The 26,644-nt window shown below is 35.0% G+C and overlaps 2 protein-coding genes across 3 annotated transcripts; both read right to left on the bottom strand.

Annotated features, from left to right (window-relative positions):
* Window positions 1-204: 204 nt before the first annotated feature.
* On the bottom strand, window positions 205-20,329 carry LOC133181237 (uncharacterized). 2 transcript variants are annotated; one of them, XM_061315771.1, is made up of 9 exons: window positions 20,246-20,329; window positions 19,737-19,803; window positions 19,447-19,583; window positions 18,879-19,075; window positions 18,584-18,700; window positions 17,394-17,658; window positions 2,144-2,458; window positions 1,079-1,242; window positions 205-502 (listed from the first exon to the last, which is right to left on the bottom strand). In XM_061315771.1, exons 1-9 carry the CDS (start codon window positions 20,281-20,283, stop codon window positions 354-356), a joined length of 1,449 nt encoding a protein of 482 aa, XP_061171755.1. In that variant the 5' UTR covers window positions 20,284-20,329; the 3' UTR covers window positions 205-353. The 2 variants fall into 2 exon arrangements, with proteins under 2 accessions (XP_061171755.1, XP_061171756.1); XM_061315772.1 differs by lacking the exons at window positions 19,737-19,803; window positions 20,246-20,329 and having other exon boundaries at window positions 19,451-19,526.
* A 3,938-nt stretch (window positions 20,330-24,267) lies between these two features.
* On the bottom strand, window positions 24,268-25,707 carry LOC133181132 (uncharacterized). Its single transcript, XM_061315674.1, has 3 exons — window positions 25,407-25,707; window positions 24,665-24,744; window positions 24,268-24,398 (listed from the first exon to the last, which is right to left on the bottom strand). The coding sequence occupies exons 1-3, from the start codon at window positions 25,705-25,707 to the stop codon at window positions 24,354-24,356; spliced, it is 426 nt and encodes a 141-aa protein (XP_061171658.1). The 3' UTR covers window positions 24,268-24,353.
* Window positions 25,708-26,644: the final 937 nt, after the last annotated feature.

Here is a 26,644-nt window from a genome sequence, read left to right as displayed (position 1 = left end):
GTAATCATCTGTAGTCATGGAAATACAAAATTTCCTTTAGATTTTACTTATTACATGTAGTTACCTACAGTTCAGGAATGGGTTTTTAAATTGAATGAATTTTGTTTGTTTATATTGTAAGTGCCTTTGCATCGTTCTGCCAGGATAGCTGACTGGTTGATAAAACTTCCATAAATATCTCAGTCAATGCACTAAAGAGCATCAGTCATTAATGATCAACTTTTAATATTCTATATAAATGTTGTGCACAAATAAGCAAAAATACATTATAAATCGAAACAGTTAGTTCATACCTTCAAACAGTGATATTAATAAATAAATATTAACTGCGCAATATTAGAAATAACCTCTAACTACGCTTGCAATTGTTCAATTATAGGTGTAAGTCCTGTCTTTGATGATCCAAGTTTCTCTTTGAATTCGGTGGACACCTCGTTTTCCCGGTAAGCCGCTGATGCCCCCAAAAGCGCCCCAAGCGCTGCACCCCGGTGACAATTTTCCCCTGAAAATAGAATTATTGGATGAAATTGAGGTTTTATGTGTAGTTTATGACACATGCTTATTTGTGCACTATTATTATCAGAATCCGAGTTTTTCTGTGGCTAAAATTCACAGCCCAAGATTGCCGATCCTGTAGGCTTAGACTGTCGTTTCAGTATTATATGTGTTTCTCTGGGTCTGTGTCATGGGAACTTATCACACTAAACAAGAATAACCGTGACCTCGGTTTCTATGATGGTTCAGAAGACCGGTTATTTCAGTTGCTACCAGAAAAGCTAAGTGTTAGGCGAAAGAAAAGTCACTCCATGTAACTTAAAATCTTACTTTGAACCGCGCTGAAGTAAATTCATCACCTGTTACTAAAGAGAATAGGATGTAATACGCGAAGTTAAAGTTCCTAAAACTTATATTGAATTGATTTGTATATAATGTGCTCAATTTCCGTCACCTTTTTATACAATTTTCAATATCTTTTTTCGCATTTCCGGGTGATATGATCAATTGCTATGTTATTAAAACACCACTGCCATTGATTCTCTCAATGGGACACACGAATCAAATCTCAAGCATTAGTTACCTCCACAATTAGCATTTGCCAAGAGTCCCTCGTTAACGTCATCAGCAAATTCCAACGCTAGGAATAGCATGCTAGACATAGCACCTTCCATGTAACAAGCGGATCCCAAACGACTGGTGGCGGACTGGTACATTCTCAATCGGCTTTCAGACCCTCTCGGCGCTCTAAAATACGAAATAAATTTCAATGTACAACCTGATTAAAAAAAAACCTTACAACTTTCTCCTATTAAACTGGGGGGAAATAGTGACAATTATCCTCAAATTGGGAAAAACTGTCTTTAGTATATCAGAGTGATAAAAATGCATAATGATAATAATCACCATTATCATGATGACCATCATCAAACATTAGCAATAATAACTCATTTCGTTTGAAGTTTACTTCAAATTTGATTTAATATCATAAAATATTTTATTTTCATTTAACACGATATATATTAATTGGGAACATAACTGATATTAACCACATGCTTATTTATTTTCTTGGAATTACTCATTATCTAATTTCATTTCTTTCAAAAAGTAATTCACTTCCATTTGGACTCGTAATCTAGTAAACTGTCTTATACTAGTTTTAATAATCAGTTTACACAACTACAAGTTGCTGTTTGTGTTTATCTAATAAAATTTATTACAATTTTTCCAGCGATTTGTCGACCTCTGTTATTGATTCAATTTTCTTACATTTTATTTTTTTGATTTCAAATTGGGAAAAACAGATTTCTAATTGTAAAATATGGCTAATTTCAGTCGAATATTAGTGGTTTTGTCTCCCCCCTCCCCCCCCCCCCCAAAAAAAATATCGGTCAACCATTTTATAAGAAATTCCCTACGCTCACTCTGTATTTGAATTTTGCTTAAGGGAAACGAAATTTCTCATTTTAAAATATTATATTTCTTAATAAATCTGAAAAAATATTTTCTCTTCTCTTTAAATAAACAGTCACACATTAACCTTTTCTTCAAGAAAATAATTTGTTTTAATTACATATTTTGAAATTTTCATTTCCAATTAATACTTAATCAGATGCTCTTCTTATTGCCATGTTTTCCTCCCGCCTACCCATTAGCTTTGTCTAGGAGATTCAGCACGGATTCCCGTTTCTGTTGTCCTCCTAATTCAGCGTTACTCAGAGTCTTCATGGCTTCCTGTTTCAGTGGGTGTCCGTTTAGTACACCATGCAGCAGTCTGGCGTAAATATCAATAAAAGGAACCAGCCCAGACTCAGGATGTGTAAGTTTCAGAAAGTCTACGGTAGCTTTGGCACATTCTGATTCTGATTTATGTGCGTAGTGAATAATCCATGGAATAGCAGGTACAAGTGCACCGATACTGACCAGCTGGTGATCTAACGGCCCTTTGCTTGCTTTCATGTATCTGAAAAACATAATGCGGTTTTACAAAATAATTCCACGTTTTATAGTGGGATCTAATTGAAGTTTGATGATACAATGCATAAGATGTGATCTTTGTTTCCTTTCAGTCCGAGTCGTATAATTAAATTCTGGAAGGACGGGATTATAAGTATGCAATACTTGTTAAAATTTCTTTATTTCGACAAAAACATGAAATAACAGCCTCTCTATACTGTATTTTTACAGAGCAGTAGGAATATTATAAGTCTTTTAAACAGTTTATATTCAACTATTTTGAATTAATTAACTCGATCTTGGAAACTCTAAACACTGATAATGGAAATATTTTTGGGACGTTGAGAAAACTATATAATCATAAATCAAGTTTATCAAATTTACTTTCAACATGAGACACCTGCCATATTTCCCCAAATAAAAAAAAACATGTAGAAAAGGTTAAGTGAACAGCAAATACTGCTGTTTACTAAAATTGAAAAAATCCATGCATATAACAGAAGATGCCCATGGGCCACATCGCTCACCTGAGCCCTTTGGCTAGGAAAATGCAGAAATCAGTTCCGTATTAAAAAGTTTAAATATTAAATTGGTCCCGGGGGGGGGGGGGGGATTTGAACAACATGACTAATAATATCTTTGTTGTTCTTAAGAAGAATTTTTTTTATCGATTTATCCTTTATATTCCTTTGTATAACTATGATCCCCTGTTATGGCCCCTTTATACTCCCGGGGGGTCATGATTTGATCAAATTTGAATCTACATTGCCTGCAGAGGATGCTTTTATTTTATTATGACCAATCACGGTTTTGCTGTTCTTGAGAATAAGATTTTTTTAAAAGATTTTTCATATGTATTCTTATGTAAAACTTTGATCATCCATTGCTGCCCTACCCTACCCCCTGGGGTCATTATTTGATCAAATTTGAATCTACACTACCTGAGGATGTTTTTATATAAATATGATCAATCATGGCTTTGCTGTTCTTTAAAGATTTTCCCTATGTATTCCTGTTGTTAAATTTTGATAGCCCACTGTGGCCCATCCTACCCCCGGGGGTCATGATTTGAACAAACTTGAATCTACACTACCTGAGGATGCTTCCATATAAATATGACTACTCAAGGCTTTGCTGTTCTTGAAAAGACGACTTTTAAAAGATTTTCCCTATGTATTCCTATGTAAAACTTTGATCGCCCACTATGGCCCCACCCTACCCCCGGGGGTCATGATTTTTAAAAGATGCCATAAATTTTTCACGTATTCGCAATTATCTCCCCTTGGAAGAAGGCGTGGCCCTTCATTTGAACAAACTTGAATCCATTTTATCCAAGGATACTTTGTGGCAAGTTTGGTTGAAATTGGCCCTGTGGTTCTTGAGAAGAAGATGAAAATGTGAAAAGTTTACAACGACGACGACAGACAACGGACAAATTTCGATCAGAAAAGCTAACTTGAGCCTTCGGCTTAGGTGAGCTTAAAATTAGGTAGAGAATCAAAGTTGGTCTAAGATATACCTTACCACATGCTAAAGGACAACTTATTTGGTTACACAGAGCGTTTACCATTAGTTTCTAACCAATTATCGGAGAGTTCCTGGAATGTGTCCTAATAATTTACAATAGCAAGCAGATTGCTGATTCCGCATAGCACAGGTTCAAATTGCAAGTTTTGACAGTTGTTGGTTCATAGCATTTGAATTCTTACACTTTAATGTAAACATTGAGAAAATTAACCCACTGAACAGATTGGTAGTTTTATTTAACCGTATTAGTTATATCCCCTCAAGTTTACATGCTCTTGGAATTATTGAACTTACTCAGAATAAAAAGAAATTCGTGTAATTTTCGACTACTCAGAAAAAAATCCACTTCTACGAATGTTTCTGAGAATGGGTACATTCACTAAATTTTAGTTTTTTAAATGAAATCTCCATTTGAACCGGGTATTTGATTTTTTTTTTTGGTCATACTCGGAGCAGAGAAAACGTGTCTGAGAACTAATGGCAAGTCAATAAAGGTTTCATTGCTGAAATTAGCACAGAATACTGCATTTACTATCAAATTACTGTAAATGTCCTCATTGCTCGACATTACCTAACATTCTATCATTCATTCTTTCACAGAAAGAAGTCGATCAAAATATTTATTTGCAACATGAAAATTACAGTTACGATTTTGCCAACATCCATGACTTCGCATAATTACAAAGGCACAAGCAGAAACAAATATATTACATATTATTAAGCAGTCAACTTATAGTCACTGACTTCTAAGTAAATCATTTGGTTAATAACCTTCCAGTTGTCTCATTAAATATCGATATTTATTCTAGTCAATATCAAATCTTATTGTACCTCATATAAATAATCAATAGTAAAATAGAATCTGATTGGCCGAGACAGTCACGTGACCTCGTGTTTGCCCTGCAACAAAACTTCGTGTTTCACGATTATGACGTCACAATGCGACGACTGAGTTTACTACTGAGTTAGATTGTACCGTTAATTGATTGTGTCAATTTAAACGACGTGTAAAATATAAATATTTAGAAAAGTGTTTCATGGGTGAGATTTTAATGTTACTGGTGTGTAAATTACACTGACTTGTCACGAAGGAATGTTTTTTTTTTTTTATTTTTTTTTTATTTTTTTTTTTTATGAAGCGCGACTAATGGTGTAACTTACTTCTGTTTCATATTGTTCTTATCAAATATTTACTTTATTAATTGGATTTTCTTTATATTTCCTGCATTGTGCTTGATTCGGTATAATTAACAATTTATTGCATGATAGTGAGGGAGACATGAATATTTCTTCCCCCATGAAAAATCATATTCCCCGAGGGTGTTGCCCTCGGGGAATATGATTTTTCATGGGCGAAGAAATACTGTAAACCAACTTTTATTCGCGTGCGAGAAATTTTCACGAGGTTCGCTAGAGCCTCGTCATCGCGAATATTTCTCGCCGCGAACCGGTTCTTAGTCTCTCTTTCTATTAACAACAGATCAAAAAAAAGGCTTGATCGCGAAAATTAATCGCCGCGAACTAATCTTTAAAATTTAAAGTAATGCTACCATTTTTGAAAAGTAGGTACAACTTCATGGTCAAGGTGTAAAAAATCATGGTATATTTGGAAATGTCTTGTCACAGGTAATGAAAATATGTAATAAGAAATCACTATCTTTTCTAATTCAAAAGTTATGAACAATTAAAAAGTAATGTTAAAATTTTGAAAAGTAGGTCAAACTTCAGGTCAAGGGGTCAAAAATCACAGTATATTTGGAAAGGTATTGTCACAGGTAAAGCACCTGTCAAATATGAAAGCCCCGCCTCCCCTCAATCAAAAGTTATAAGCAAAGATAAAATTTTTGAAAAGTAGGTCAAACTTCAAGGTCACGGGGTAAAAAATCATAGTATCTTTGGAAAGGTCATGTTACAGGTAATGTACATGTGAAATATGAAAGCCCTATCTTCTTTTCTCATTCAAAAGGTTAAAGTTTTTTTGACATTTGACAGACAGACAGACGAATGAGATTCAATGTCCCCTTGCTTTCGCGAAAGCTGGGGACAATAAAGGAGAATATATTCAGTGGATATAAATTTATAAATGGAAGGAAAAATGACCATATCCAGTCAGAAATAGACAGTCCAATGAAAAGAACTGCTATTTTAAAAGAACAACAGCAAAGGTTAAGTTAGAGTATAAAATTATCAGTAGGTTTACTGTTTCGCTCTATGGTCCTACAGTATGAAAAGTAAAGTGGCTATAAATCACTATTCTTTATGTGCTTCTAAGCTGACCAATAAGTGAACAATGATCTACTAAAATAGAAATCTTTATAATCATATCTTTCTCTCATTTCGACCGACAGTGCTGCTCAACTTCCATATCATTTCAATCACAAATGAATAATAATTATCCTAAGATAATACAAACTGTTGACTCTGCGGAATTCAAGTTTCAAACCCAACTACTGAAGAAGTAAATACACCAGCCTATGTCTTATCTTTCAACTTACGTCACAAAAATACAACAGACAACAGATCATTCCAATTTTTGTTGTTTTTTCAGCGTCTATGTGCGTCTTGATTTTTGAAACCACAGATCAGAACCCCCCCCCCCCCCCCTACACAAACAAAATTAGTAGTACAGAAATTGAATTTTTTGGTTGAAACCATTTGAGTTATATTGATTTCTTTCTATTTGTCGACAATCTGTCATATAAGGTTCTTTTTAACTATCGTGATTTTTAAAGGAATGTAACTTTCTATGAGATATACTGTATTGATGGCACCATCTTTTGAATGATATGACCATAAAATGAGCGTTTTATTTTACTATGAACAAAAAACAAGTATACACTGACAAAACGTCAAAGATACTCAAGCTGTAAAAAAATCAACTAAGAAGTGTCATATATGTCCTAAAATGACATACTCTGTAAGATGTAGGCTATTGAGATTCAACAACTTCTGTTAAATAAAATACGAAAGTGCGGCTGCGGAGCATCACTCATTATTCCATCGTCATAGAATATAATTCGATATTAAACACTTAATATCTTTGCATACATGTATACAGACGTTTTGAATATAAGCTTCATTTTTGTTTCTAGAAATCTTTTATTTACACAAATAATATTTTTAAGTGCTTTTAAAATGAGTAAATCGACGACCTAGCATCGTTTTAGATAACCCAAGCCCCTCTAAGGCTTGAGTAAAAATATGGCCTGACCAAGTGGAAGGGCGTTAGTTTCGTGATTAGGGGCATTAGAAGTGAAAATCATGAATCTTGCTAATATGACCTTAAACAAGAGGCCCATGGGCCACATCGCTCACCTGAGCACTGTGACTAGAAAAAAAAAAGCAAAAATCAGTTCAGTATTGAAAAGCTTAAATGCATTAAGTGGTCCCGACCTACCCCTAAAAAGGAGGGGGTTGGTTGGTATAATTTGAACAAAATTGAATCTACACTAACTAAGGATGCTTACATATTTCTTTGATTAACTGTGGGGTTTTTTCCTACGAGTTTGAACTTTCATTGTGGCCCAACCCTACCCCCGGGGATCATGATTTGAACAAACTTGAATCAACACCACCTGAGGATGCTTCCATATAAATATGACCAATTATGGCTTTGCTGTTCTTGAGAAGAAGAGTTTTAAAGATTTTTTTCTCTATATATTCCTGTGTAAAACTTTGATCGTCCATTGTGGCCCCACCCTACCCCCCAAGGTCATGATTTGAACAAACTTGAATCTACACCACCTGTGGATGCTTCCATATAAATATGACCAATCATGGCTTTGCTGTTCTTGAGAAGAAGATTTTTAAAGATTTTTCCTATATATTCCTACGTAAAACTTTGATCGCCCATTGTGGCCCCACCCTAACCCCGGGGGTCATGATTTGAACAAACTTTAATCAACACCACCTGAGGATGATTCCATATAAATATGACCAGTCATAGCTTTGCTGTTCTTGAGAAGAAGATTTTTAAATATTTTTCCTATATATTCCTTCATGTATGTAGAACTTTGATTGTCCATTCTGGCCCCACCCTAACCCCGGGAGTAATGATTTGAACAAATTTGAATCTACTCTACCTGCATGAAGATGATTCCACGTGAGTTTCATCTTTCCTGGCCCATTGCTTCTTCAGAAGAAGATTTTTAAAAGATGCCATTAATTTTTCACTATTTTGTAATTATCTCCCCTTGGAAAAAGTTGTGGCCCTAGCTTCATTTGAACAAGTTTGAATCCCCTTTGCCTAAGTATACTCTGTGCCAAGTTTGGTTGAAATTGGCCCAGTGGTTCTTGAGAAGAAGATAAAATTGTGAAAAGTTAACGACGACAGACAACGGACAAATTTCGATCAGAAAAGCTGACTTGAGCCTTCGGCTCAGGTGAGCTAACAATGAAGTCCCGTATCATATTAGGCGTTGGCACAGGATAAAGAATCCTCAATACTATGGTCGTAAGCACCATGCATAGGTTAAATTTGTGGCATTTCACCTAAAAGTCAGGCGCGTCTTCACATGGTTGAAAAATTCTCAGTTGTCAAACACCTGTAACAATATTGTAAAACAACCTACAATCAATCAATAAATCTTATGTCACTAAAACGTTTACTTTAAGAAGGTGTTTCTTCCAGCTATCGCTACTAAAAAATTAAAAAAAAATGTTTTCTTTCGGCTTTGCTGATTATTTAAGTATTTTTGCATTATATCTGTCTAGAATCCTCATCTGAATGACGTATGTGTGAAGAGCCTTAAAACAAAACACGTATTTATCTATGTGGTGGATTCTTGTGACTTATTTATTTACAAGATATAAAAATATACGAAATAATAGTAACAAAATCAAACATAATGCCTTTGCAAGAATCGAAAGGATACAACAGAATTTGTCATTCTAGATTCTGTGTTTAGCTTTAACCTTATTCAGTACATACTCGGCATTGAAAATAATACATTGTACTTTGCTTGTATCAAAGGGTAATCATACTTCAGAAAACTTTAACTCCTATTTTCCATGTTTTACGTGTACATCATCCAAATGTCAAAATAAAGAACAATTGTCTGAAACTATAAGTTATCTCTAAATTAAATTATCCAAGTTTGAAAGATGTGTTTCAAATTAAAATAAATGAAAAAAAAAAATCTTTAAACAAAATTACCAAGAATTTTACACTGTACCCAGTTTTAAGCCGATTTGCATGAGTGCTTCATCTGAAAGGTATTCTTGTGAGAAAGCTATACACTTAAATATGAAAAGTTAGTCCTTAATAGAATAAACAACATGTATTGCTTAAGGACTGATGACGCGTTGCTCGAATATCTGTTTTATACCTCTACATAATATACATCAAATTTATCATAATTATCATTATTTTGTGATTTTTACACGTTTTCAAAATGTCTAAGTAAATAAAGACATCAAAAAATTGTGATATGGGCAATGTTAGTGATTTCCAGAAGGATTACATAGTAAATAGCATCCCCTGGTGTCTTGCACAAATGCCTGGTAAGGTACCTTAATTTTTTGTGAGGAAACTTTTTAAAGTAGCAATACTTCAATGACAAATTCTTGGAAAAAAATATATATTATTGAGGAACGTGTCGCCTGACCTTAAAAAGTAATTATGTTTTATGTTTGTTTATTGTTTAACGTTCCTCTCGAGAATTTTTCAATCATATGGAGACGCCACCACTTGCCGGTGGAGAGTTGCAAATTTTGACCTATACTCGGCACTTAGGGCCATTGAGCAGTGAGGGATCTTTTTCTTGCCAGCACCTACTGCGACATGAGACCTCGGTTTATACGGTCTCATCCGAAGGACCGGTCTCCACGTCCCGCAGTAGAATTCGAACCCGCGACGTAAGGATCAAGTCATTACAGCGCGACTCGAGAGCGAACGCTCTTACCACTGCACCACGCGGGCGACTACTCTACTATAGAAAATGAGAGTAAGGTGTTTGTTTAACAAGAGGCCCAAGGTCCTTAACGGTCACCTGAGTATAATACAACAATTTAGAAGTTAAATACACTGACAGATGAAGCTTTGTTGCCCTAAAGCAAGAGAAGTAGGAAGATCAGGATCAACAAAATAATTAGTCTAGTAATCAGTATCAATTCATAACTTAAGTTCTAATCTGTCCCCCACTTAATATTATCACCATGCAGACTATTAACAAACTATTAGTGCTTCTGTACTATTTTTTAAACCCATATTAAGACCTCTAGCATTGACCTCTCTTATGGTCTTTGAAGAACTTTTAATAAGATAAGTTATTTTTGTCTCATTTTTATTTATCTATTACTTACAGGTCTGCCTGATTCTTAAAACTAAGAAAGTACTTTTTGAATTATACGATAAACATTCTTGCATAATTATCTTATTCTATTAATCTTTCAAATACATTATTTACAGTGATTAATTATCAAAAGTGAATGGAAAAGGGGAATAACTTCTTTCAGTAGAATACAAATTAATAGAGCCCTGTCCAGGACCAGAATGCTTAGACAAATTGTCCAGATGTTCAAAAATCTGGTAGAAATACACTTACTTATATCATTTAAACTTTTACTCAGTTTGCTTTCGATATGTCCAGAAGCAGAGAAGAATTTCACACTCAGTCAGCTACAATGCATTTTCACTACAGATTCAACAAAGCCTTACCCTAACACCAGAACCCAAGACCAAAGGTCAAGAAATTTACAAATTTGGAAGAGTTACCCTCATCATCATAACTATGGACTTCAAAGAATTAACACTTTTCCACTATATTATCTAAAGCCCCCCCCCCCCCTTCCTCGTTATGCCAGAACCCCTGACCCTAGGACCACAAGATTTAAAAATTCTGTTCGAAGCTCCCATCTTCATTATAGCTAAGCAATTTATTTATCAGCTCAACACTAAGGAGCAGACAGGATTAGTTAATGATTAATTAATAGAATTAATGCATTTTCACTATATAATCAATAGAGCCCCCCCACCCCACCCCTCCTCAAGAACCCCAAAAACTGAGGCCATGTATTTAAAAATTTTGGAAGAGGAATCCTTGCCTATCATAATCATGCACTTAGTTTGTTTAAATAATCTCCAGTAGCAAAGAAGAAGATTTTCATAGAATCAATGCATTTTCACTATATAATCAATAGAGCCCCGCCCTAACACCGGAACCCCTGACCCTGGGGCCATGAAATTCACAACTTTTAAAAAGGCATCCTTATGCATCATAACCATGCACTTAGTTTGTTTAAATAATCTCCAGTAGCAGAGAAGAAGATTTTCAAAGAATCAATGCATCTTCACTATATAATCAATAGAGCCCCACCCTAACACCAGAACCCCTGACCCTGGGGCCATGAAATTCACAATTTTTGAAAAGGCATCCTTATGCATCATAACCATGCACTTAGTTTGTTTAAATAATACCCAGGAGCAGAGAAGAAGATTTTCAAAGAATTAATGCATTTTCACTATATAGTCGATAGAGCCCCGCCCTAACACCAGAACCCCTGACCCTTGGGCCATGAAATTCACAATGTGGGAAGAGGCTCTCTTGCTCATCATAACTATGTACTTAGTTACTTAATTTAATACCCAGGAGCAGAGAAGATTTACAAAGAATTAATGCATTTTCACTAGATAGTTGATAGAGCCCCGCCCTTACACCAGAACCCCTGACCCTGGGGCCATGAAATTCACAATGTGGAAAGAGGCACTCTTGCTCATCATAACTATGTACTTAGTTACTTTACTTAATACCCAGGAGCAGAGAAGAAGATTTTCAAAGAATTAATGCTTTTTCACTATATAATCTATAGAGCCCCGCCCTAACACCAGAACCCCTGACCCTGGGGCCATGAATTTCACAATTTTGAAAGAGGCACTCTTGCTCATCATAACTATGTACTTAGTTACTTTATCTAATACCCAGAAGCAGAGAAGAAGATTTTCAAAGAATTAATGCATTTTCACTATATAATCAATAGAGCCCCACCCTAACACCAGTACCCCTGACCCTGGGGCCATGAATTTCACAATTTTGAAAGAGGCACTCTTGCTCATCATAACTATGTACTTAGTTACCTTATTTAATACCCTGGAGCAGAGAAGAAGATTTTCAAAGAAATAATGCACTTTCACTATATGATCTATATAGCCCCACCCTGGGGCCAGAACCCCTGACCCTGGGGCCATGAATTTCACAATTTTGGAAGAGGCACTCTTGCTCATCATAACTATGTACTTAGTTACTTTATTTAATACCCAGGAGCAGAGAAGAAGATTTTCAAAGAATAAATGCATTTTCACAATATAATCTATAGAGCCCCGCCCTAACACCAGAACCCCTGACCCTGGGGCCATGAATTTCACAATTTTGGAAGAGGCACTCTTGCTCTTCATAACTATGTACTTAATTACCTTATTTAATACCCAGGAGCAGAGAAGAAGATTTTCAAAGAAATAATGCACTTTCACTATATGATCTATATAGCCCCACCCTGGGGCCAGAACCCCTGACCCTGGGGCCATGAATTTCACAATTTTGGTAGAGGGCTCAATGCTTATTACAATGATGCTAACAGTTTGACTACTTGATGTCCAGGAGTAAAGAAGAAGATTTTTAAAGATTGCATTATTTTTGGTGGTTTTAGCCCCACCCCTCAGGCCCCAGGGGGGAAGGGACCATGAAATTCACAATTTTTGTTCCCCTTCACCCATAGGTGCTATATGCCAAATTTGGTTGAAATTGGTTAAGCGGTTTCAGAGAAGAAGCTAAAAATGTTCAAATGTTAACGCACGACGCACGCCGACGGACGAGAACGGATGGCAATAGGTCACCTGAGTGACTCAGGTGACCTAAAAAACGATGTGTCATCATATGCCTGCTCGATTACGTAGACTTTTGCTCTATAATTTATTTTCTACATTCTAGTCGGGATCAGAGAGAGGAGATGCAGGAGACTGCGGTTGTTTCTTCGGATGTCAAGAAACTTCTCTACATGCCAGTGCCGTTACGAACAGGTCATCAGTCTAAAACTTGACATTTTGATTTTTTTTTCAATAAGTGCTATTCCAGGAAATTAATATACATCCTGACATTTACATAATCTTAAAATACAGTTAAATAACCTCACATAATCCCGAGTAATACAGCATAATTAATAAATTGCGTAACTACATGTAAGGTATAACGCCTGTCTTCATCATATTACGACTTACATACGGTTGTCTTTCACGCGACAGAAAATTTACTCTACAAAAAAACATATTAACCTTTTACCAATGAATAGCTAGTGACCGTCCAGTTTCTGTGCTCCCACCTATATATCATACATATTACAGTTCTTCTGTGAATGTTTTTTAAAATGATTTTCTAATGACAGTCTTGTATTTGATATTGACATCGTAATGTCAATGGCCACTTAGTAGACCTGTCAGACATTGAAACGTGTTTACATGTATATTCTATGAGGGTGTTGTTTAATCAATCTGGATTTCACACAAAACAATGTCTTTTTGCACGTTTGTCAATTTTTATGGGCTTTCCTGATCTCCTCCCACTTTTTGTGAGCGGCTTTGGAGGATCACGGTTGATTCTATAGAGACATCCGGCAAATGTACCTTACGCAACGGACAACAGTAACTTTGTTTGCTATATCATATTCAAAATTACAATGTATATAAAAAATAAGAATGTAACATATTTTTGTGTATTTGGCTGAGAGAGGTAACAGATACGAGCTCTTGCAATTGAGATAAAAATAAACATAGATGCTGGCCACAAGGAGTTGACCTTTTCACCTGCACGGTTACAGGAAAATGATTCATTGGCGTGCGTTTGTTTACTTGTTTATCAAAAGAGTTAGGATGAAGGAGCAACTCATAGTATTGAAGTGAACAGAGGTCAGTTGATGGTATAAATTAGCTGCGACAAATAAAATTTAAAAATTGGAAATGATTTTTAAAGTGCAGTAGGAAATTAAAGAGTGTGGAGGACAAAATAATGGTAACTAAAAATTCAAATTCAAATTTAAAGCTTTTATTGCAAATTTGAAGGAATATCAAATATGGGGATGTACGGATACAGGGATATAAACGCGGCGGGGTCTGTCTCTGTTTGCATTTTATTCACTTTGTAGATTTGCGCGTGTTTGTAAAATTATTAAATTTTCAGATGGCTCATTTCATTTACAGGTTAAAATATTTTATATTAAAAGTAGTAATAGTTATCATAATATTTAGTATATTGTGTGAAATTATTTATTGTAATTATAAATATATAGTACAAATGGATTGTTTAATTTAATAAAGAGTGCCGGGTAAGTTGAATTATGTCCGTCTCTGGTTGCATTTTATACAGGCTGGGTAACATCGCCACTCCACAACACATGTGAGCCGAATTTGGTCAGGAAAGGTCCTTCCTACATTGGAGGTGGAATTCTAATATCCAAGAGTCATTTCGCATAAATAAAAATTTGTTTAAATTTTATTTGGGTCACTCCGACCAAGCTCAAGGATTGTACGAGTTGCTCCGCTTGGTGTGTTCTCTCATTGGTTCCGGGAGCGTCCCAATGTCATCCTGGACTCTGCTACACTCAAATACTCCGGTGTTTAAGGTTTAGAAGGTATATGGGCTGGAGGCCCGAATGAGGTTGACCCGGTTATGATATACATTGTAGGGGTTCCTGTATTCCTGTAATTCTTTCAAATTATTTATTGTGTTGAAATCAGGAAAGAGATTTTTTTTTAAAATCATTTCTTGTCTCATGCTGCACGAAACAATTTTTCTAAATGAGCGCAGGAATTTGTCTGTTTTAATTGACTAGTCCCCTGATTTGGTTAACGAGCGCCAAGGAAAACCAATGAAGGTGTTTCAGGGACAACTTCGCAAACGATCTTGGATTTCCTAGTGGCAGAGACTGGAATCAAGGAGAGAAAACCAGTGCTAGCGACATTTGTTAAAAAATATTTTTTTATCAACTGTTTCGAGAAAAATTAATTCATAAACGAATGTTACGCAAGGACATAATTAACAATGCTATTCACGTTCCTTTTGAGAAATTTAGTTTTTCTGTGTGAAATCTTACAGTACGTTAAAATGTACTTGCCGATCATTTCTGTGTCGCCTGCAGGGCAGAGCACTTTACTCGACGTTTACTCTCTATCCATCTGTCATACCTCATATCTTGATAATTATAAGAGGTATGGATTTGATATTTTGGTCATGTATTGCTTGCCTAGGCATTATGAACTTTGTAAAATACCTTTTTACCGACCTCATGGCCTTTCAACTTGACCTTTGACCTACTTTTAAAAATTATAGTTCATAATGCCGATATAAAACATATTTAATTTTTATGATATCTGAGAGGTAAGTCTGTGCTATATATCACGTGCACTGTTTGTCATAAGACATTAATATGAAAAATACCAGCGTTACGATTCACTTGACATTGACTTTTGACCTACGTGTACTTTTCAAAAATACTCTGAACGGTTAATATATCTTCTGCCTTCTTAATTTTGAGACGCAGGGATTTGATAAGTAATATATATTACATGTTTATGACCTCATGCCACTGTACTTGAACCTGTATACAATACAGTTATCATACAAACTGAACTTAATTTAAATATAATGAAAATACATTTGAATCGGTACACCGAAATGGATCGTACTTCAAATTAAGTTGCAGTAAAGACAGATAGCCTAGGTCACGCAAGTCGTTTGACCCCCCCCCCCCCCCCACACACACACTCCAGTGATTTTGTATAAGAAGATCGTTATGTAGATGTTTAAGGTAATAGAAAATAAAAAATAAAATATGCCCACCCGCCCCAATCTTTAAAAAATAATTATGTGACCTTAATGCAAAAATCTGAAAGGACAAGGTTGACCTTTTTTCTTTCTCCATCTGCAATTTTTTTTCCATTTCTTCCACCGTCTTCCAGGCGCGGATCCAGGATTTTTTCCGGGGGGGGGGGGTTCAAATAATTTCCAACCCAGAATTTCTTGACAAAATTAAAAAAAAACATGAAAACCTACTTCTTAACAGGGATTCACGTTTTCTAGGAGGGGGGGGGGCAAAATTATTTTTTATTTGCTTCAATATATACATTTAATAACTCTGAAAATTCCGGGGTGGGGTGGGGTTAGGGTTCGGACTCCCGATCCCCGTTCTAGATCCGTGCATGTTCTTTTTTTTTCCTCAAGTGGGACTCACAAATTCTCTGAATTAGCTTGTTTATATTGATTTCGTTTTTCATTTTAGCTTCGATGGTTGAGGAATCACAATTCTATTTCATTGTCACACTTTATGATAAAAGCTATTCTCTCGCAGTCATCAGGTCATTATATGTGAATATTTTTTTTTCTTTGCAGGCAATTGCATGATTTATGAAATCCGGATAGGGCCACGTAGTTCATGATCGGACCATCGAGTATCGATTGAAGGGTCGACGGCACCATGACGATGATGTGCAATGGCGCGCTGACTATGGTGCGATAGCACGACGGAGGATAGTAAACATCGTTTATTGTCATCGAATCATCGCACCATCGTCATCGGGTCATCGCTAACGCACCGGCGCTATCGCATTATCGTCATCGCATTGTCGCGCCATCGCTTCATCTCATCGCACTATCGATTCAAACCTCGATGTTGCGATAGGGAACTACATGGTCCTATCTGGATTCCATAATATCCGGATTCCATTAATAGCTGACCACTCTTAGATTTATTATATCTTTGATGATGCTATAGCAGGCGACCCATGCCTTCCTTAGAGCATTCTAGTTTAAAACACAGGTACCTGAAGCACTTTTACGAAGATTTAAAATTTGGCAATATACGGTGTAATAAAAAATTATTATACTGTATATGACCAAATTTTAATCCAAATCTTGGTACCTTATTTACCTTTCAACGGTCCTAAACCACGTGATCGCAACACGAATGTAATATACGGTTGTTCGGGACTGTTGGAAGGAAAATAAAGTAACAAGGTTAAGAGTAAAATACCCGGTTAATTAACGGATACATGTACCATGCTCTTGGTGGGGAACGTATTTAATGCTAGCAATAATATCCAAAGCGTGCGACAAAAAAGGTGCAGTAAATCGAAGGTTTTTACAATGTTTGGATCTGTAGCTCTATGGTTTTTCTGTCCAGATTGTCTCAACCAGACAGCTACAGTTCTTCAAAAATGAACATTTAACACAACTTTCTAAACTTATTGTTTCCTGGTGCATAAAAATCAAGGTCTTATTTCCCACGACAAAAATTATCATAATTTGCTATTCATAAGGTGATAACTGTCTTGGCAACTGCAACCAAACAACATCCTTTTGAAAGAACGTTTAAGGGGCATATTTTCTATTATCATAGTGCTGGATACTACATAATTATATAAATCGTCTAACCTTTCCTCTGCCCACTTTAATACTTCTTCAGCTACCTTTGGGCGAGTTTTGCTCTCGCTCCAGTCTTTGAAAAATGATCTATGGAATGACTCAGCATATGTATCATTATGGGACCCTGGAGAAGTCATAAATTTCACGTATTGCTCCAGAACTTTACCACGTAATTCTCGTGGATCCATGGTAGCCTTTGGATCAGCTGTTTGCATGGTCTGTAGCATTTTTAGTGCCATTGAGAGATTTAGAGTATTGTCCCCTGGTTTCATTCCTGTCAGAATTGAGAATAAAGAAATTTAATTTGTTCCTATGGTTGTCCAGGAATCAGATAATTTTCTATACACACCTGTAAAACTATTTGATTTCAGGAAACCAGCAGTAATTTGAACATTAAACAGTAAAAGTACATTATTGAGGGAATCAGGAAGAAGCACTTCCACAATAGCAAGCCTAGATTTATTATACTGATACAAACAATGTTATCTGGAATATTTAAGAACCTTTCTTTAGATTAAAGAAATTGCTAGGTGTTTCAAATAGGTGTGTATAAATTCTTCAAACTGGTGCACCCTTTTTTTGCAGAGTGATTTTTCATCCATTTTTTATGAGAGGTAAAATAGTTATGGTTTTTATTTGTTATAAAAAAAAATTTAGATAGTATGGCAAAGGAGGCCTCAGTTTCAGAGCCTTCAGTTTCAGAGTGTGTTCCCTTTATCATCAACAATTTACTTCACATTTTTCAGATTTCAAACACTACACTCTAAGTTATGAATGCACTCTTCGTGCATCTTGGATCCATTTCATCAATTTTTTCATCACCATCTAGCTCCCAGTTTTTTTAATGTTTAAGTGTATAAAGCACTTTTAAGTATGCTGAAGTTAAAGCAAATAATTCTGACACTTTAACTAGTTTGACAATCAGAAAAAAATTGAGCTACAGTAAAACACGCTTATAACAAATTACCAGGGAGTGACAGTTTTGCTTCCTATAAGCATAATTCTTTATATCCGTTAAGAGTTCAATATATTTTCAAATCAAGAGGAATAAAAAATCACCTCACTATAAGCATCAATTCATTATAAGCGTGTTCGCTCTAAGCATGTTTTACTGTTTATGCACAGGCAGAGGATGAGACACAATAAATGTCCTGTCAGTAAACTGTGATAAAAAATAATTATATAATAAGTTTACTCACCTTGATGATAATGGACAGTTCTGTCATTGCTGGTCCAGTATTTAAGCTTATCATGTAGAATTATATCTCCTATTATGGGTTTGCTCTTTTGACCCCATCCAGATCGACCACTGCCTCCTATAATGGAATTACATTCAAATTTAAGGGATATCAAAGATAGCCCAAAAGAGTAGAAGAGTACATATCTTGTCTCCCTTTCTGGAAGAATGATCACAATTACAATTTTGATATGGAAAATTTAAAAAAAAACCCACAATATTGTATGTGACAGTAAGCTACAGAACCAGCTAGTTACCTGTGGCAGATATAGTGAGGATACTCGAGGGATGGTGTTTCTCCGGAGCCCTATAACCAGTCAACCACCCTCCATAACCAGACTTGATGTCTGCTGGATTGTAGTACCAGTGTACTGGCATGGCTAGAGCATCTGCCACAAACATGCCCCACAGGGCTTCCTGCTTAGCCTTCTGTAGTTTGGCAGACATCTTGTTGCTGGGGGATTAAGCAATCTTTTATAATCAATTTCAGACTAAAATGTCCCATTGTAGTTGTGATTTATCAATAAGTAATATCATACAAAATGCACTTCATCCATATGATTCAATTACAAAATACTAGTATCTCACACAACCCATTAATAAGTTTCTTGTTTTTATACATAATATAATAATAAATGCATTAAATGTATTATATTATTATAAAAACAATAAACATGATTAAATTTTAATCATGTAACTTAAAAAAGTACAATTTGGAATAAGAAATTCTGAAAATAAAATCAGTGTAAATGATGGAAGAAAATAAATACCTGGATCAAATCAGTCCAGTTTATTCCACACACACACACACATATGTATACATACCTACTGTTATGATCTGCAGCACCTGGATCCACTGACTGTTGATGGGGACAGTCTACTAAGGGTGTTTTACTGAAGAAGGCAAGGGCAAGAAATGATGAAACAGCTGGAAAAACTTTCCTGGTGGGGCTTCTGTACATCTGAATTACAGTCAAATATATAGTTATTAGACAATATAATAGATACCTCTTTGATGCAGTTTTCACGAAAATTCTGTGAGTGCACATATTATCAAAGATCGGATTAAAATTCTGCATTTTACAAAGTATAACTCATTCTACGTTTTGAAATACCTGATGATCATTGAAAGAATGAATTTTTTTCTGATTTCCAAGATTTCTTGATGTTGCCGCTCGACCTCTGGAAAAGAAATAAATTATAATTGCACTTAATTGTTATATGTAACATGTGTATGATACACCTTACAGCTGTCTTATGCATATAGACTTAGCCCAACCCTCTTATGTAAATTGTTTTCATAACCAAGATCTCCTACACCCATCTCAATTGTTCATACACTGCGATAGCTGCAGAACTGTAGCGTTATGGTTTTACATTTTAGTCTTTGACCAAGACTAAAATCTAAAACCATAACGCTACAGTTCCAAGACTAAAATGTAAAACCATAACGCTACAGTTCTGCAGCTAACACTGCGAATTTCTTTCACTTTGTAATAACTTGGTGTATACCGCAGATACCGGTTTCACTTTGAGAAGAGATTTTACAAAAATATTCTCAAATTGAAGTTATTTGAGCTAGTCATAAAGACAATGATTGTAAAAATCTTTTGCGCCTACATACCTGACCATTCGTGTACCCAAAAATAAACCCCATTTCATGGTTACGAAACAGAATTATATATATATAACAAATCACGTTGTTTTGTTTACAAATATTGGAACTCTTTTCTGTTACGTTCAGATGTAGCTAAGTCGCACAGTGGATTGTCGCTTTGCACTAAAATTTTACACATTGGTTTTGTTGAATGGTTTCTTCTTAATATTAATGGATTTTATGAACTATAAACAAATAATTATAAAATTTGCTACAAATCTTATATCTTTATATTTTAAACCTATGAACAGATTATTTTATCTGTATGAATTTGTTTGTGTTCGCAATTAAATAAAAGAAGCTGTTTATTATTCGTTTCCTACGTAAATACTGTGTAAAATCAAGTACGCTAACGTTGCATTTTTATTTTCGGATTTTCTAATCTGTAAAAAATGAAGTTTATTTGAATTGTAATTTTATTTCATCATATACCTTATGTTATTCAAAATAATTATTTGTTTCATTCATAACATATTTCATTTCTTATCGCTGAATGCATTGCCTTGGGAAAAAAATAATAACAAGAAAGGAAATTCAACAAAAACAGAACACATTCAATTATTAAAAGGTACATATATGATTTTTAGACACTTTTTTAAAAATATATAATAAAAACAATACATGACAAAATCTGTATCACACCCCATATCAACCCTCGACCAATATCAGTCCTCTGGCCTTCGGCCCCCTGGCTGATATTCGAGTCTAATGTTGATATGGGGTGCAATACAGATTTTGCCGGGTATTTTTCTCTATTTATTTCACATATGTATAAAATAATGTTGGTTTGTGCAATATTTAAATACAAACAAAGCATGAAAAATTTTGTTTGATTTTCAAAATTATTTAAAAACCTATTGTAATATTGATTTGAAATTTTGACTTGAGTTTATTTTCAGTTTATGGTGTTGAGGCCTTGTCTTCTTTGTTTGATAAAAAGATTCATCGCTGATTAAAAAAAAAAAAACCTCCGGGGAGGTGTGTGAGTAGGGGTTGGGGGGTTTAAGAGCCCCAAAATGTTTTCCTGTATGACATCGAAGTAGATTTTACATTATTGTTATTTCAACTGTTTCTTTTCGAATTAAAAAAGATAAACTATTTGTAGTAGTTGTAAATAATCTTTGAATCAACATTCATCACATTTAGCATTTTTCGTTTTCAGGAGAGGAAAGAAAACTATCGTTGTATGAATTCATTTTTTTTTTTTGGTCAGACATTAACTTCTGATCTTACTCCTTAAAAAAAAGTAATCAACATTTTTAAAAACATATTTTGGGGAAGTGCATCTACAACACAGGCACTTGTCTTTGTAATAGTTCATGTCTGTCTGCTATGCTTTGGGGTACTATCTCTTATACTACTGAATAAAATTTAATGATATTTTCACATAACCTTTATTTCATATAGTGCCATTGTGTACCTTTTAATTATTTTACGTATTGATCAGACATATTTCGGGTTTCCCACAGCGTAACATGGACACTGCCCTTCTTTTTATAAATGGTACCCATCTCTTTTCTGCAACTCATTCTATACCACTGAATAAAATTTTATTGAAAATTTCACAAAATGTTTATCACACAGTGCCATTGTGGCCTCCTATTTTACTTTTTGATTGAACACTTATTTCAGGTTTCCCATAGCAAAACATGGACACTGCCATTCTGTCTATAATATTAGGGGTACTCCTTTCTTATCCGCAACTCCTCCTATACCACAGAATAAAATTTAATGAAACTTTCACAGAATCTTTATTACATAGTGCCATTGTGCACCCCCTACTTTATGTTTTGATCGAACAGATATTTAGGCTTTCCCATAGCAACAAATTAAATGGACTTTGCCATTATATACTCATATGGGAGCGGGGGGGGGGGGGGGTTCGTTTTGTGACCTCGGTGGTCACAGTACCTCTATATACAAGTTTTATGCTGTATATTAATCATAAACCCTAAAACACATCTTGGACATGAAAAGTTACAGTAGACAAAACTATTTTTATTTATGCTGTATATTCTGTGTTATTATAAATCCTAAAGTACATCTTAGACATGAAAAATTATACTAGACCAATAAACTTTTGTTTTTTAATATTGTATATTTCCAAATTCCATCCTAAAATGTTTTGAAAAGAAATAATAATTTCTAAGATAGCATTTGCTTACATACATAACGCTATCATAATTTACCATATTTATGTTTCTTTACATGTATATTAAAATATGTATTTATTGGCACTTGTGTCAATATCATTATGACTTAAGAGGATAAACTTATATTATAGAAACAGATGCCTTCATGTGATCTAGAGGCATGGAATGTCTAGCAAGAGCAATTGATGGAAAGTGCAGGGTTAATTCCCTTTCCTTGTTTATCTGTTTGTTTTGGTTGTTAGTTTTTGTTTTAGAGGTTCTATTTTATTTAAAGCATTATCTAGTCCACACATTGAGTATAAAAAGAAAGATAACTCAATAGAGTTTCCCGTAATCGTGGCGGAAATTTTTTTTGGTTTAACGTCCATTCGAGATTTTTTCACTCATATTGAGACGACGCCACTCTGCCGGTGGATACCTGTACTAGACACTTATGGCCTTTGAGCAGTGAAGGATCTCTATCGTGCCAGCACCTACTGCGACATGGGACCTCGATTTATACGGTCTCATCCGAAAGACAGGTCTCCACGTCCCGCAGTCGGATTCGAGCCCGAGACCTAAGGATCAACTCCTTACTCCAAACGCTCTAACCACTGCGCAACGCCGGCGACGTTTAAGAAATGAAGAAGACAAACAGACAAACAAAACTCGGCTGTGAAAACAATCGCAAACCCGTTTAGTTTGCAGTAAACTGGTCTGCGAAATGGAAGACTGGAAACTAACTCTTTTTGGTATGTAAAGTGGGAAAGGCAGTATGAAAATTTATGGCTGGAATGGGAATCGTACCTGGGACCTCTTTTTGTACTAGTAAGATGCTTTGACCAAACCGATATTCACGATCCACATAGCCCTAACTACCACATTCCTTTCTCCTTAAAGTCGAAAGACACACAACTGCACTAGACATGATTCTTTAATTTGCCCCTGGCAGGACTTTCACCTGCAAGTGTAGTAGCCCTTTTCACAAAAAAATCTTAAGATTAATTTTTATCGTCAAAATTTTCAGCACTTTAATATTATACAACGGTCGCCAATTAATTAAGCCATCGCTATGATCCTTCAGTCTCACACAATACCTCCACAGTCTCAGTGGTCTACCCAAAACATTCACTTAACGATCGAAAAGGTAATTAGTCTCTCAAAGAGCGCAAAAAGCTCTGTCAACGATCTCTTGGATCTTCTAATGATTCCTCAGAGGTCTTTCAAAGAATGCAAAAATGTTAAGTACGCCTATGGATCTCTCAGTGATCTCCTTTGGTTTTACAGTGATACCTGTTGGTTACACTCGATCTCTCAGATATCTCCGTAGATCTAATGGTAGCAAAAGTAATCGCTCAGCAAACGCCTAGAGATTGCTACGGAAAAAATTGCAACCACAAATCTCTGAAAGATCTCTCAGTGTGCGCTCCTTGATAAACTAGCTCGCCCAATGATCTCGACAGATCAAATGTGGCAATTTCCCCAACTTTTCATCTCGCAATAAACGCATTATGATCTCCCTATGACATTTAAACAGAAACCGACTTTTCTAGTCTTTCTGAGGTTGCAGATCTAGAGAACTGAACCTTCAATGAGCTTCAGGGGCCCCTACTTACATGTAATCATTGGATTTTATATACATTTTATGAAAAGGGGAATTTTTTCTTGAATTAGGTATTGTTGAAATCATCTTCTTTTATTTATTTCATGCTTTGTACCATTCACTCCTATCCCGATTTTCAATAGAAATCATTTTTGGCCCGTGCAAAATCGTATGTTTCAATAAAACAAATTTTAGGACAATAAAACACAAGAATTGGTGTTATAACAGCGTACATAATAATGATGTAGCAGAAAACTTTATTACTATAATTCCTTGATAGAGATATCTGTGCTCTTTGAAGATAAATAAGTCACAGAAGATGTGTTCCTTAGTTGTGAATTTATGTAGACATTGAAACTTTGTTCTTATACAGCTGCTCATAAATCTATAAAGAAATCAAATTTTTAAAAATGTGTAAAACATGAAAAAAATTACGGAATGTCTTTTTTTTTAGACAGACATGAACAATGACTAATGGTTTAAATAAGTTACCCGAAACCTTTATATTTTCAAAAAATATATACATGTATTGGACCAATTTTTCTTACTTTTTTGTTTTTGATTTTGTTTTGTTTTTAAAAATTTACTTATTTTTAAGAAGTGTGTTTGTAGTGAATACTCTAAACTACTAGTAATCGAAATCGAACATACCGTATTTGTAGTCATGATTGTCAAAATTTCAATTAGGTTTGCAGAATTTTCTGGTCTCTTGAAGCACTGGAACAAAACTCCTTTTAAAAAAAAGTAAAACATCAATAAAAACCATGGAAAGATACCAACTATTCAAAGATCTTTTTTAGATCTAAATCTAAAAGAATAACAATAAGGTAAACTCTCAGGAATGACAAAAAAATCTGATGTTTGAATCAAAGCACATGCGTATGAGGACGGCTTGGTCAGAAAGGGTTTCTCAAAAGTCAAAATGTATACAATTGTGCGCCAAATTTCAATCCAGCATCTCAAGTTTAATGATAATAATTAAAAAAAAAGAATATTCGTCTTTATACGGACGCCGGTAGGTGCTAGGTAGAAAAATATTTTATCTGGCGGCCGCCAAATAATTATCTGGCGGCCGCCAGAAAATTATTTGGCGGCCGCCAGATAACTTTCTGGCGGCCGCCAGTTATTCATGTGGCGGCCGCCAGATAAAATATTTTTTCTACCTCGCACCAACCGGCTTCCGTACTCAGGGCCATTGAGCAGTGAAGGATCTTTCGTATCTTATCATGTAGTGGAGGACATAAATTTGTGTTCTCTTCATATCACGAAAACAACGAAAAATAAACCCCCTCGAAAAATACAGTAGGAATTTCACTTTAGACTGGGGCCGATGATCACGCATAATTACACAAAAATAATTAAGTTCGCGTGCCTATAAATGTGATTTACATACCTGATTTGGGAATTGATTCTCCAGCAACATTAAAAGACCCTTTAGAGATGGTGATAATATCACATAATTCCATGTCGAAGCTTAACTGATCCTGTTGTAGTTGCCTGAGGGTCGGGGATGTAGGGCCCTGGAGTTTTGATAGCTTTGCATTGGCATTAATCAATAAATCTTCCTGTGTTCCTATAAAGATGGTCCCGGGGACGTTGTTGTTAAGTGTAAAATATTTGTGTGCAAGACTACCTGAAAAAAAATGAAAATGTCCTTTGAACATGTTGTTAACATTCAGTTTGAGAATAGGCATCATCGAATGAAACTTGGTAAAGCCATGCCTGGAAAATAGTGGATTATGAAAAATAAGCATATTGTCAGTGGATATTTCATCTTTTCCTGTAGAGATTCCTTCTTTTCCTGTATTCTGAGAACTTTAAAAGAACTTCAGGAAATGAAAGATTATATACTCATCATGTAAAGTTCGAATATGCTGGAATTTTTGTTAATCGTCGTTTACTATCAATTTGAAAGTTACAAACGAGCCGCATAAAGGGTAATTAGTAATTTGAACTTTGTAGGAAATTGTTTCATTTCGATATGATGTGAAATTAAAGGCTTTGGTCATTAAAACAATTTCAAATGTTCAAAAGTGATAATTTCTAAAATTATGATGATAATATCAGCGTTGTATAAGGGTTGTCCGGTAAAATCGTGAACAAGTTGTCTACAGTGAAAAATAATTAACACTGCGTTTTAAAATTTTCACTTCTTTTTATTACATTTTTCATCTATATATATATATATATATATATATATATATATATATATAACTCTGATTTAAGGACTAGGGAGACCAGACCATTATATATGGCTTAAGGAGACAATATACAAATTTTTTAAATTTGCTTTTTTCTAAAAAGAAATACCAGATCAAAGATCTATAGAACACCATTTAGTCGACTCTTGCTTTATTTTTTCATAATAAATGCCTCCTAAAAATATATGAAAAAAATGGTCTCCTTAATATTTTATGTTTCTCTCATATGACTTAAGGAGACCAGTGTATATTTTTTATAAATATAACTTGTGGTTTAAGTAGACCATTTTTCTTCCATAGTAATTTCACTTATTATGCATTAATTAACATATTGTTTCCAACCAGAATAGTTGCGGATGGTCATTAGTCAAGGTCAGCAGAAAGATATTTGTGCTAATGTGACTCAACATGATCAGTACAAAACGTTGAA

Source organism: Saccostrea echinata, unplaced genomic scaffold, assembly GCF_033153115.1.
Source record: "Saccostrea echinata isolate AGI-Se365-2 ecotype Australia unplaced genomic scaffold, CSIRO_AGI_Sech_v1 ptg000008l, whole genome shotgun sequence".
Taxonomy (NCBI): domain Eukaryota; kingdom Metazoa; phylum Mollusca; class Bivalvia; order Ostreida; family Ostreidae; genus Saccostrea; species Saccostrea echinata.
This window is presented reverse-complemented; position numbering and strand designations above follow the sequence as displayed.